The sequence below is a fragment of the Staurois parvus genome, unplaced genomic scaffold (genome assembly GCF_062004578.1).
Source record: "Staurois parvus isolate SC_StPar_1 unplaced genomic scaffold, SC_StPar_1.0 ptg001352l, whole genome shotgun sequence".
NCBI classification, from domain to species: domain Eukaryota; kingdom Metazoa; phylum Chordata; class Amphibia; order Anura; family Ranidae; genus Staurois; species Staurois parvus.
The window spans coordinates 1,620,991-1,634,168 of NW_028319148.1; the positions used below are offsets into that span (position 1 = coordinate 1,620,991).

Below are 13,178 nucleotides of genomic sequence, written 5' to 3' on the forward strand. Positions count from 1 at the left end.
GAGGGTTAGGGACCTTAGATTGTACGCCCCTTGAGGGTTAGGGACCTTAGATTGTACGCCCCTTGAGGGTTAGGGACCTTAGGTTGTACGCCCCTTGAGGGTTAGGGACCTTAGATTGTACGCCCCTTGAGGGTTAGGGACCTTAGATTGTACACCCCTTGAGGGTTAGGGACCTTAGATTGTACGCCCCTTGAGGGTTAGGGACCTTAGATTGTACACCCCTTGAGGGTTAGGGACCTTAGATTGTACGCCCCTTGAGGGTTAGGGACCTTAGATTGTACGCCCCTTGAGGGTTAGGGACCTTAGGTTGTACGCCCCTTGAGGGTTAGGGACCTTAGGGACCTTAGATTGTACGCCCCTTGAGGGTTAGGGACCTTAGATTGTACACCCCTTGAGGGTTAGGGACCTTAGATTGTACGCCCCTTGAGGGTTAGGGACCTTAGATTGTACGCCCCTTGAGGGTTAGGGACCTTAGATTGTACGCCCCTTGAGGGTTAGGGACCTTAGATTGTACGCCCCTTGAGGGTTAGGGACTGATGTGAATGTACAATATATATGTAAAGCGCTGCATAAATTGATGGCGCTATATAAGTACCTGAAATAAATAAAAGGATAAAAAAGCAAAATGCGCACTATTGTTTCTGGGCAACTAACATACACATATGTGGAAATGCTGCGATCGTCGGGAGCTGGGAGAATTTGTTTTGTTTTTTTGGCAGTAAGTAATGTTAATAGCAAGAAATATGCAATGAATATTTTTTTAAATCATTTTTTTGTGCCAGTTTTCCTTTGTTAATAATAATAGAAAGAAAAAAATTAGGAGATATCCATTACCATTTACCCCCAAATGGAAACCCAATTTGTCCTGAAAAAACGCGGTATAATCCACCTGGATGTACTAAGCAGTTGCGATGATATGGGCGGTTTTACGAACTCATGTCAAAGTTGCAAAACTGTGTTGAAGAGTTAGGGCTCATGTACACTGCAGCTGATAAACTGACATTTAGGAAATGTTCAGCGTTTTTTTCAGCAGCCCCTGAGCTCTCCCTAATGTTTTCCTATGTGTCCGTGTACACATCGTCGTTTGCAGGCAGTTGTGTTTACAGTCATTCTAAATGCAGCAAATCGCATTTATAAGCGGTTGTGTTTGAAATTTTTTTTTAACTCTTCCAGTTCCCGATGCTGCCCAGAGCCTTTTTTCATAATGAAAAATGCATGCAAAGCGTTTTCAAGGTACTCAAATGGACAAAACACCGAACACAGGATGTTTCTACCAAGCTTGTCACACATTGTAATGACCAATTCACACCTCAGACCTCTCCCACCCTTGGAAACCAAAGATATATTAATGACCATTCACACCTCAAATTCCTCATGAAGACCCCCTGCCAGGTGACCTTAATGACTCCCTCCAGCAGACACCTTTCCCACCCTTGGAAACAAAAGAAATGTTAATGAGCAACTCACACCTAAGCTAATCTCAACACATACTGCTGTCTCTGCTTCTACTCTCTGTATTTCTCTGAAACAGTCTGAAATAGTTCATAATTTACCACTTTTCTTAGATTGTAAGCTCCAAGGATCAGGGCCCTCCTATCCCTCTTGTATTGAACTGTATTGTTGCTGTATTGTCTCCCGTTACATTGTAAAGTGCTGAGCAAACTGTTGGCGCTATATAAATCCTGTGTAATAATAATATATAAATCCTGTATAATAATAATAATAATATAAATCCTGTATAATAATAAAATAAATCCTGTATAATAATAATAATAATAATATATAAATCCTGTATAATAATAATAATAATAATATAAATCCTGTATAATAATAATAATAATAATATATAAATCCTGTATAATAATAATAATAATAATAATAATAATAATAAATAAATCCTGTATAATAATAATATATAAATCCTGTATAATAATAATAATAATAATTTACCACTTTTCAGTGCATTCTGGGCATTTGGGAGGTTCTCCTGTGCTTATCTTTAAAAAACGCTTCTAAACGCAAACGCACATAAACACATTATGCAAACGTGGATAAACAGAGGTTTTTCAACCTACGTTTTCCAGCAGTCAGTTTCCGTTGTTCAGAAACCTCCCGTGTACATGGAGTCACTAATCAACCTCCCCATTCCTTTACTGCTTGACCTTATTAACTGAAACAGAGAAAATTTACCGGGGTTATCCCGAGGTGGATACCGTTCATCCGGCCCACAGACAACAGCCTAAACAATTTTTTTTTTAAATACATGAATTTGAAAAATAAAAATTTTTGCCAAACTCCATGCAATTTACAAAATGATTTACATGAATTAAAGAATAATGTTTTTAAAAATGAAAGGTTCTCTTAAAGTATTGTTCCGGTAATACATTACAGAGAAATGATGAATATGATTGATTCCTCCTTAGGAGATGTCTATGGGAATACAGATAAGCTGTACTGTACAGAGCAGCTTGACTCCATAATGGTAGATAAAGGGGGATCGGTGACCATCCCCTGTCACTTCTCCTATCCGAAGGATGATAAACCAGCTGAGGTGAGAGTGTACTGGAGACAAGGACCAGGAGGTAAATGTGGAAGTAATGCATTAATTTACAATCACACAGAGAAATGGACAAATAGCACCTATATAGGACGGATCAGCATGGAGGGAAACCCTCAGCTGGAGAGAACAGCGACAATCAAAATCCAGAATCTGAAGGAAGAGGATGGACCCATGTTCTGCTGTAGGATCTCACTTCTTTATAACGGGAAACTAATTGAATCATGGCAGAACACACATGGAACCTACATAAGATTCACAGGTACAATGTTAAATTAAGTATATTTTTTATGTCACCCAAAAAAAACAAAGCCCCCTTCTGTCTGTATCACCCTGCAGGAGGAGGACAGACTCATAGCCCCCTTCTGTCTGTATCACCCTGCAGGAGGAGGACAGACTCATAGCCCCCTTCTGTTTGTATCACCCTGCAGGGGGAGGACAGACTCATAGCCCCCTTCTGTTTGTATCACCCTGCAGGAGGAGGACAGACTCATAGCCCCCTTCTGTTTGTATCACCCTGCAGGAGGAGGACAGACTCATAGCCCCCTTCTGTCTGTATCGCCCCGCAGGAGGAGGACAGACTCGTAGCCCTCTTCTGTCTGTATCGCCCCGCAGGAGGAGGACAGACTCGTAGCCCCCTTCTGTCTGTATCGCCCCGCAGGAGGAGGACAGACTCATAGCCCCCTTCTGTCTGTATCGCCCCGCAGGAGGAGGACAGACTCATAGCCCCCTTCTGTCTGTATCGCCCCGCAGGAGGAGGACAGACTCATAGCTCCCTTCTGTCTGTATCGCCCCGCAGGAGGAGGACAGACTCCTAGCCCCCTTCTGTCTGTATCACCCTGCAGGAGGAGGACAGACTCCTAGCCCCCTTCTGTCTGTATCGCCCTGCAGGAGGAGGACAGACTCCTAGCCCCCTTCTGTCTGTATCGCCCTTCAGGAGGAGGACAGACTCATAGCCCCCTTCTGTCTGTATCGCCCTGCAGGAGGAGGACAGACTCATAGCCCCCTTCTGTCTGTATCACCCTGCAGGAGGAGGACAGACTCATAGCTCCCTTCCGTCTGTATCATCCTGCAGGAGGAGGACAGACTCATAGCCCCCTTCTGTCTGTATCACCCTGCAGGAGGAGGACAGACTCATAGCCCCCCCTCTGTCTGTATCACCCTGCAGGAGGAGGACAGACTCCTAGCCCCCTTCTGTCTGTATCACCCTGCAGGAGGAGGACAGACTCATAGCCCCTTCTGTCTGTATCACCCTGCAGGAGGAGGACAGACTCATAGCCCCCTTCTGTCTGTATCACCCTGCAGGAGGAGGACAGACTCATAGCACCCTTCTGTCTGTATCACCCTGCAGGAGGAGTTCAGACTCATAGCCCCCTTCGGTCTGTATCACTCTGTAGAAAGGTCAGATTCAGCTATGAGTTATTATTTCCTTACAGTGACTGTCCATACATTGATAAAAACTCATGAATTGGTCCCACTTTTCAGGATAAAAGAATTTAGCTGCAGGCACAAAAATGGCAAATTTCAAAATTCATAACTAGCTTTTAGTGTAAGGTGCACATGGAAGGGATTGGCACAAAGCAAATAAAAAAAGAAATCTATTCTATTTCCAGGACACTTACCTAGAAGGCAAACAAGAAATGACATTGTCTAACAATCTGCATTGCTGTCCCCTCTCCTGCTTAGAGAACCTCCATGTTACATGTATAGCAATGGATACATTAGGGGTGAATATGTCTGGAGACAGCCAATTCCTTCTGAAAGGTGCGACACCACAGGGGCCCAGAAATGTGTGACCTGCCCTTGATTTATCCATGGATATATAGAGGGGGCCTCAAACCATGCACTATTGAGCAATGCTGGCCATACAGGGTTAGAAAATTGTTTGAAAATTCATCCGATACGCTTGATTGTTCGACTAGCAAAACATTAGTTGGCTAATTTCATTTATCGAAATGCAAAGTTTATTGGAAAAAAAAACCGAACTACTATGGATTTTTTTCAGCTTAAAGGATAAGTACAGCCAAAGCTCTTTTCATGGGGATCACAAAAGTATAGTTTGTTCTGCACTCCTGTGACCCGTTTTCAGCCAACAGCGGACTGAAGCCACTCAACCGGTCCAGGTTGGGGAAAGATCCCGAGTCCTCCTGCACACGGGACGTTTGTACAGCGGCTGTTTTTTGCTTTTGACATTTTTTTCTACAGCCAGTAAACCCCCCCAGCATGTTATCCTATGTGTCCATCCCCAGCATGTTATCCTATGTGTCCATCCCCGGCATGTTATCCTATGTGTCCATCCCCGGCATGTTATCCTATGTGTCCATCCCCGGCATGTTATCCTATGTGTCCATCCCCGGCATGTTATCCTATGTGTCCATCCCCGGCATGTTATCCTATGTGTCCATCCCCGGCATGTTATCCTATGTGTCCATCCCCGGCATGTTCTCCTATATGTCCATCCCCAGCATGTTATCCTATGTGTCCATCCCCGGCATGTTATCCTATGTGTCCATCCCCGGCATGTTCTCCTATATGTCCATCCCCAGCATGTTATCCTATGTGTCCATCCCCGGCATGTTATCCTATGTGTCCATCCCCGGCATGTTATCCTATGTGTCCATCCCCGGCATGTTATCCTATGTGTCCATCCCCGGCATGTTATCCTATGTGTCCATCCCCGGCATGTTATCCTATGTGTCCATCCCCGGCATGTTATCCTATGTGTCCATCCCCGGCATGTTATCCTGTGTGTCCATCCCCGGCATGTTATCCTATGTGTCCATCCCCAGCATGTTATCCTATGTGTCCATCCCCGGCATGTTATCCTATGTGTCCATCCCCAGCATGTTATCCTACGTGTCCATCCCCGGCATGTTATCCTACGTGTCCATCCCCGGTATGTTATCCTACGTGTCCATCCCCGGCATGTTCTCCTACGTGTCCATCCCCGGCATGTTATCCTACGTGTCCATCCCTGGCATGTTATCCTACGTGTCCATCCCCGGCATGTTATCCTACGTGTCCATCCCCAGCATGTTATCCTACGTGTCCATCCCCAGCATGTTATCCTACGTGTCCATCCCCGGTATGTTATCCTACGTGTCCATCCCCGGCATGTTCTCCTACGTGTCCATCCCCGGCATGTTATCCTACGTGTCCATCCCCGGCATGTTATCCTATGTGTCCATCCCCGGCATGTTATCCTATGTGTCCATCCCCGGCATGTTATCCTATGTGTCCATCCCCGGCATGTTATCCTATGTGTCCATCCCCGACATGTTATCCTATGTGTGTCCATCCCCGGCGTGTTATCATATGTGTGTCCATCCCCGGCGTGTTATCCTGTGTGTCCATCCCCGGCGTGTTATCCTGTGTGTCCATCCCCGGCGTGTTATCCTGTGTGTCCATCCCCGGCCTGTTATCCTACGTGTCCATCCCCGGCGTGTTATCCTACGTGTCCATCCCCGGCGTGTTATCCTGCGTGTCCATCCCCGGGCGTGTTATCCTACGTGTCCATCCCCGGCATGTTATCCTGTGTGTCCATCCCCGGCGTGTTATCCTGTGTGTCCATCCCCGGCGTGTTATCCTGTGTGTCCATCCCCGGCCTGTTATCCTACGTGTCCATCCCCGGCGTGTTATCCTACGTGTCCATCCCCGGCGTGTTATCCTGCGTGTCCATCCCCGGGCGTGTTATCCTACGTGTCCATCCCCGGCATGTTATCCTGTGTGTCCATCCCTGGCATGTTATCCTGTGTGTCCATACACACATAGACTGGAATCAACATTTTTTCACAGTCCCATTCTCTGCTCAGAGCAGCTGTGAAAACTCAGCGAGCAGTGGTCATGTGATCGCTGCGTTCTCACAATTAGAGCCAACAGGGGACAGATGCAGCCTTGGATCGATGCAGCATCCACCTAGGTAAGTATACTGGGGGGGGGGGAGCCTTACTTCTCTTTTAAATGCTCAACATAAACCAGTTATACGCAATTAGTTAAATTGCATCAAAGTAAAAATAAATAAATAAAGTCCAAAACTGATGAAAGTGCTCTGTGCTCCTAATAATCCCACTCTGTGAAATATGTGCAATACGTCCAATAAAAGTGAACGCCTCTTAGGTATGCCCCAAGTGCAGTCCAGGTGCTTTGACACTCACCAGAAGAGATTGACTCCTCCTCCTGGTATGGTTCAGAGATGGGAAATGGGACCACAAGTGAACCGTGCTTGGGGCCACCTCTTCCAAGTGGTTCCAGGCACTGCATGCCTAACCACTCTCACTACACAAACGTACCCGGGCTCAGTTAAAGCTCCCAGCTGAAGTCCTCATGCACACGGGACGTTTTTACAGCGGCTGTTTTTGGCTTTTGACATTTTTTTCTACAGCCAGTAAACCCCCCCAGCATGTTATCCTATGTGACCATACACACATAGACTGGAATCAATGTTTTTTTGACTGAGACGTTTTTTGGCTGGAAACACAGGACTACTGGCTTTCTTATAGGAGTTTTTTAGCTGTATAAACACTCTAATTCTGAAAAACGCGGTAAAACGCCACAAACTGGCGTTTTTGGACTTTTGTTGACTCCCCCCCAATTTTTTTTTTTTGAAAAACGCGGGAAAACTCTGCTAAACGCAGCAGAATGCTAATGCAAAAATGCTTAAAAAAGCTGAAAAACTTTTTCTAGCGTGACTTTACACAGCTAACATTACCAGCATTATCAAAACACCCAGCATGCACGGAGCCTGACTTCAAAGTCTGAATCAACATTTTTTGGCTGGAAAAAAAACCTTAAGACTAGTGGCTTTCAAGAGGAGTTTTTTTAGCTGTAAAAACGCTCTAACGCTGAAAAACGCAACAATATGCGGTAAGACGCCGCAAACTGGCGCTTTTGGACTTTTTTTTGACAAAAAAAGTTTTTTTTTGGTAAAAAAAAACCCACCAAAAAACACAAACGTGGGAAAACACCGCTAAACACTAAGGCTGGCCATACATTATACAATTATCTGCAGATTTTTGGTTTAGATTTACCAAAAACCATATAATAGGAGGACAAACCTAAACAACACTTTCAGTTGTATCCAATTAGGCAGGCCCTTGCACTACATAGTTGAAGGTAAATCTAAAGGAAATTGGGCAGAAAATCTGCAGATAATTGTATAATGTATGGCCAGCCTAATGCAAAATGCTGACTGGTGTTTTTGGACTTTTTTTGAACTCCCGCCCCCATTTTTTTTTTTTTTTTTAAAAGCTCAAATGTTGAAAAATGCGGGAAAACGCTGGTAAACATGGCAAAATACTAATGCAAAAAAACTGAAAAACTCACGTTTTTAACATGACTTCGAACCAGCATTTTTTGACTTTTTTTTGAGGAAAAAAGGGGTTTTTTTTGGTAAAAAAACTCCCACTAAAAAACACAAATGTGGGAAAACACCACTAAACGCTAATTCAAAAATGATAAAAAAAAGATGAAAACTCACATTTTTAACGTGACTTTGCACAGCTAACATTAACAACGTTATCAAAACACCCAGTGTGCACAGAGCCTGACTTCAAGGTCTGGATCAATGTTTTCTGGCTGGAAAAAAACCCCAAGACTAGTGGTTTTCTAGAGCGTTTTGGGACTTTTTCTGACGAAAAAAGTTTGTTTTTTCTTTTTTATAAAAAAGAAAAAACACAAAAAAACACAAACGTTATCAAAGTGTCCCGTGTGCACGAGAGCTCAGTGCGCACTTACATTGTTGCATCTAAAAAAAAAAATAAATACTTCTTACCATGCATTAATATATAGAGAGCTACAATTCATTTACATATTTTATGTTTTCCTGGCATTTCGCTGTAATGGATGATTTTGTTGTTTAATTTTTTCCTTTTATTTAAAGGCCAGTTCTTCGTAGAACAGCCGGATGTGGTCCCTGCTGTGATGGGAGAAGATATCTCTATACCTTGTGTTGTCCATTATAGATCACCTGATATTGTAGATGAGATCATCTGGAGGCGTGGAACAAGCAACCTGTGTTCTGAGAATCCTGAATTGTTAAGATGGACAATACAAAGTATGCCATACAAGGATGGACGATGGACGGTGCAGAAATCTGAGGACGGCTTCTTCTTACACATCAAGAAAGTTACAGGTGATGACAGCCGGCAATACTGCTGTGAGGTGAAGATGAGAACAAGGCAAGGCAGAGAATCATCTGCACACGGCACCCAGGTAGTGGTAGCAGGTAAGATCATTTTAGATTTGAGCTTTGAAATACACATCGATTCTAGACATCCCAAAACATGTTCTGGGTGATTTTAAATGATCTTCAGCTATTATTTAGTAACCTGATTTCCTTTGCCTTATTTGCTTAGACCAGTGTTTCTCAACCTTTTTTCAGTCAAGGCAATCTTTAAAATGATGGACAGTCTTGAGGCACCCTTTAAAATTATGGACAGTCCCGAGGCACCCTTTAAAATTATGGACAGTCTTGATGCACCCTTTAAAGTTATGGACAGTCTTGAGGCACCCTTTAAAGTTATGGACTGTCTTGAGCCACCCTTTAAAATTATGGACAGTCCCGAGGCACCCTTTAAAATTATGGACAGTCTTGAGGCATTCTTTAAAATTATGGACAGTCGTGAGCCACCCTTTAAAATTATAGACAGTCTTGAGGCACCCTTTAAAATTATGGACAGTCCCGAGGCACCCTTTAAAATTATAGACAGTCTTGAGGCACCTTTTAAAATTATAGACAGTCTTGAGGCATTCTTTAAAGTTATGAACAGTCCCGAGGCACCCTTTAAAATTATGGACAGTCTTGAGGCACTCTCTAAAATTATGGACAGTCATGAGACACCCTTTAAAATTATGGACAGTCTTGAGGCACCCTTTAAAGTTATGGACTGTCTTGAGCCACCCTTTAAAATTATGGACAGTCTTGAGGCACCCTCTAAAATTATGGACAGTCATGAGGCACCCTTTAAAATTATGGACAGTCTTGAGGCACCTTTTAAAATTATACACAGTCTTGAGGCACGCCTTAAAATTATGGACAGTCTTGAGGCACTCTTTAAAATTATGGACAGTCTTGAGGTAGCCTTTAAAATTATGGACAGTCCCGAGGCACCCTTTAAAATTATGGACAGTCTTGAGGCACCCTTTAAAATTATAGACAGTCTTGAGGCACCCTTTAAAATTATGGACAGTCTTGAGGCACCCTTTAAAGTTATGGACAGTCTTGAGGCAGCCTTTAAAGTTATGGACAGTCCCGAGGCACCCCATTCTAAAATGGAGAGCCTCAAGACTGTCCATAATTTTAAAAAGGCACCCATTGTAAAATGTGAAAAAATATTCTAATAGTTTTATATAACGCAGCAACCTCCACACATGTAGGACACCCAACATTAGAGGGGATTTGTTCTTCCAAAGCAAATACACTTCTGCACACTGGTACTGACTAGTATTCCAATGTTTCTCTTCTCCCTCAGTTTTTCTCCATCACTGAGCTAATGTGACCCCAGTACTGACAGAGGGGCAGGGGAGGGTCAAACTAGGATGCTGTGCAGGCAGCTGACATCCTCCTTATCAACTGATGATGTCATTGGTTGTCAGGATGGCGGCGGTTAGAAGTTCATAATGGTGCACAATGAAATCCTGTGGCTTTGTGTAACTAAAAGGCAGACTTGTTCCACCCACTGGCTTGTATACAAGTTTTGAGTAATTTTTAGACATTTTGCCAAGGCACCCCTGAAGAATCCTCAAGGCACCCCAGGGTACCTGGGCACCCTGGTTGAGAAAGGCTGGCTTAGAGATTGGACAACTCAGGACAACACAGTACTTACGGCCCCTTTACACAGACATTCCGATCGGGTCCACCTGCCTGTTTTTCAGGTGGACCCAATCAGAACCTCTACTCTCCTCTATGGAGTGGCCACCAACACCTGCCAACATCCGATCTGCCAAAAAGAGATGGATGGTGATCTATTCCTCTTCCGTCTGTCAGATGGGATGGCAGTCAGATGGAAACAGACAGGCAGTCTGTTTCCATCCAACCACCCATAGAGGACAGTGGGTTGTGTCTGTGTCCGCTCAGCAGAGCGGACATGTACTTGTAATCCTCTTGATCCCCCACCTGATCCACCGCTCAGCAAGCAGATCCGCTGATGGGTCCGCCGCGTGTAAAAGGGCCTTCATCTTTCACAGAGCAGCAATCAATCAGTGCACTTGCCGGGTGTAACCTTTCAGATAATGGGATTTCATGCTCCAAGGAGAGGGATCTCGCATGAGGCAGAGCTAACTTTACTCTAGAAGGGTTGGTTTTAACTTCATAGATAAAGATAACAAATGTCTTTCTGCTGTAAAATGAAACTTACATTTTGTTATACTGACAGCAGTTTCTATGGAACTATATGGCCCTCCAAATGATTGGGTTAAGAGGTTTCCAGTGAAGGGTGTTTTTAAGATTATAGAACACAAAAACATTTTAGACAATTGTGCACCAACCTTGTGGTAATGGTTTGGTGAAGACCCTTTTCTGGTCATGCATGACAGTGTCCCTGTGCACAAAGCCAGCTCCATGAAGACATGGTTTGGCCAGTTGTGTGGTGGAACTTGCACAGAGCCCTGACCTCAAGCAAGCCACAGATGATTTGTGACGGGAGTGACTTTTGGGGGTGGGGGGACCGCTTGGTCAGCTCATGTCCCCCTCATTATGTTTAACCCACCCTGTGCCTGTTAAGGGGTACAGGGTGTGTATGTGAATGTCTGAGTCTTGTGTATAGTGTGTGTTCCTTTGTCTAGGCCACATGGCTGTCCATTGTCCGTTTGCCATGTGCTACCCCCCATTGTGCTGTGTCTTCCTGTCCAGCCAACTATTATGGGATGTACTGTTTGAGTATTGGTGTGGGGGTTGGTCAATGTCCTTTGCCGCATGGCTGCATCCCATTGTTCTGTGTCTTGGTTGGATGGGGAGGGGTGATGAGGTGTTTCCTGCCTATACTGTAGCCCTTCCCACTGATAGGGTGGGCTGATGATGTGTTTCCTGTCCCTGGTTGTCTTTCCCCGCCCTCTGTATAAAACATGTTGTTTGTGTACCATAAAAGTAGTTGGCTTTCTGTCTTAAGAGCTGGGTGCTGTCTATTTCCTGAGGGATTTCAAGGGTGTGGTCCGTGGATGGTGTTCGGACAGGGGAAGCTGCGGGATCACGGAATATACCCAAGTGCGGTCGGGTACCGGTTCCGTTACATGATTCAATTTTCTTTCCTGCAAATTGATTGATTCCCCCAACAGTCACTGTTGATGTGGGAATCCTTCAGGCGGAGCTATTGTGTTCTACTGGACACAACAGGGAGAGAATTCATCCATTGTTTCTATTCATCCATGCACCTACTATTGTAATGAGATGGGCCCAGGGGTGTATATATGTGTACATGAAACGCTTGTAGAGCTCTAATATCTATTGATTGATAAACATAATATACCCGATTGGGTTGAGCTCCTGCAAGACTTATATACACATATACCATTATTGGCGTCCGGACGTCTTTAATTGACATTGTTTTTAAATATATATTGTATATGTCTATATGTGGTTGTGGTTGCTGAACACTGTGTGTTACTTTTTTTGATGCTACTGCGAATGATTTTGCTAATACTGAATAAATATAGTTTTTTATTACAACCTTATACAAGTCTCGTTTGCTATCTAATTAACCGCTTGTCTCATGGAATGGGCTTTACCCATCCATTCGATATTTTTTGGTTTGGTTTATGGTTTAGACGGCAACACTTTTAAAGTGAGGAGGCAATCAGTAAATGTTCCTATTATTCCCTAATTTTTTCTGTTATAAATTTCTTTTAAGATTTTCCTGTATTTGGCTCCATCCATCTTCTCATCAACTCTGACTAGCTTCCCTGTCCCTACTGAAGAAAAGCATCCCCACAACATGATGCTGCCACCACCATGTTTCACAGTAGGCATGGTGTGTTCAGGGTGATGTGTAGTGCTAGTTTTTCCACTACATAGCATTTTGCTTTTAGGCCAAAAAGTTAAATTTTGGTCTCATCTGACCAGAGCACCTTCTTCCACATGTTTGCTGCATCCCCCACATGGCTTCTCGCATACTGCAAACGGGACTTCTTATGGCTTTCTTTCAACAATGGCTTTCTTCTTGCCACTCTTCCACAAAGGCCAGATTTGTGGAGTGCACGACTAATGGTTGTCCTGAGGACAGATTCTCCCACCTGACCACCTTTATTGTTAGCTGTAAACAGCAAGCACATACGGGAAAAATAAAAACGCTCATTTTCAGGAGAGGTAATATGAGTTTCATCAAATCCTGGACTCCAAGATTTCCAGTGGAAAGTTTTGATATCTTATTGATTGGAAGGGCTTCAGCCCTGAAGAAAGATCCAGGTTTTTGTATTTCATGCATCAGCTCCTCTTTTAGTAAAGAGATTCCATTTCCAATGGAAACCAGGACCTCCACTAGTGGGGAGGCACCCTATAAAGAGAACTAATATCACCATCACCTCATTCCCAAGTCTTTTTTCTAGTGTATGGCTGCCAGTGCTTCTGAGTTCCATTTGAAGTGCTGGCACCACAGTCAATCAGGTTTTGAGCGACATCCTAAAGAACCGG

General features: G+C 44.0%; 1 protein-coding gene across 2 annotated transcripts in view; it reads left to right on the forward strand.

The window, feature by feature from the left end:
* The window catches only part of LOC149436682 (uncharacterized), a 54,247-nt gene that overhangs the window by 15,296 nt on the left and 25,773 nt on the right, over window positions 1–13,178 (forward strand). For both annotated transcript variants that reach the window (XM_089661583.1, XM_089661584.1), the window contains exons 2-3: window positions 2,424–2,819; window positions 8,436–8,780. In XM_089661583.1, coding sequence (XP_089517709.1) covers window positions 2,424–2,819; window positions 8,436–8,780 — 741 coding nt within the window. The remainder of the gene's footprint in view (window positions 1–2,423; window positions 2,820–8,435; window positions 8,781–13,178) is intronic.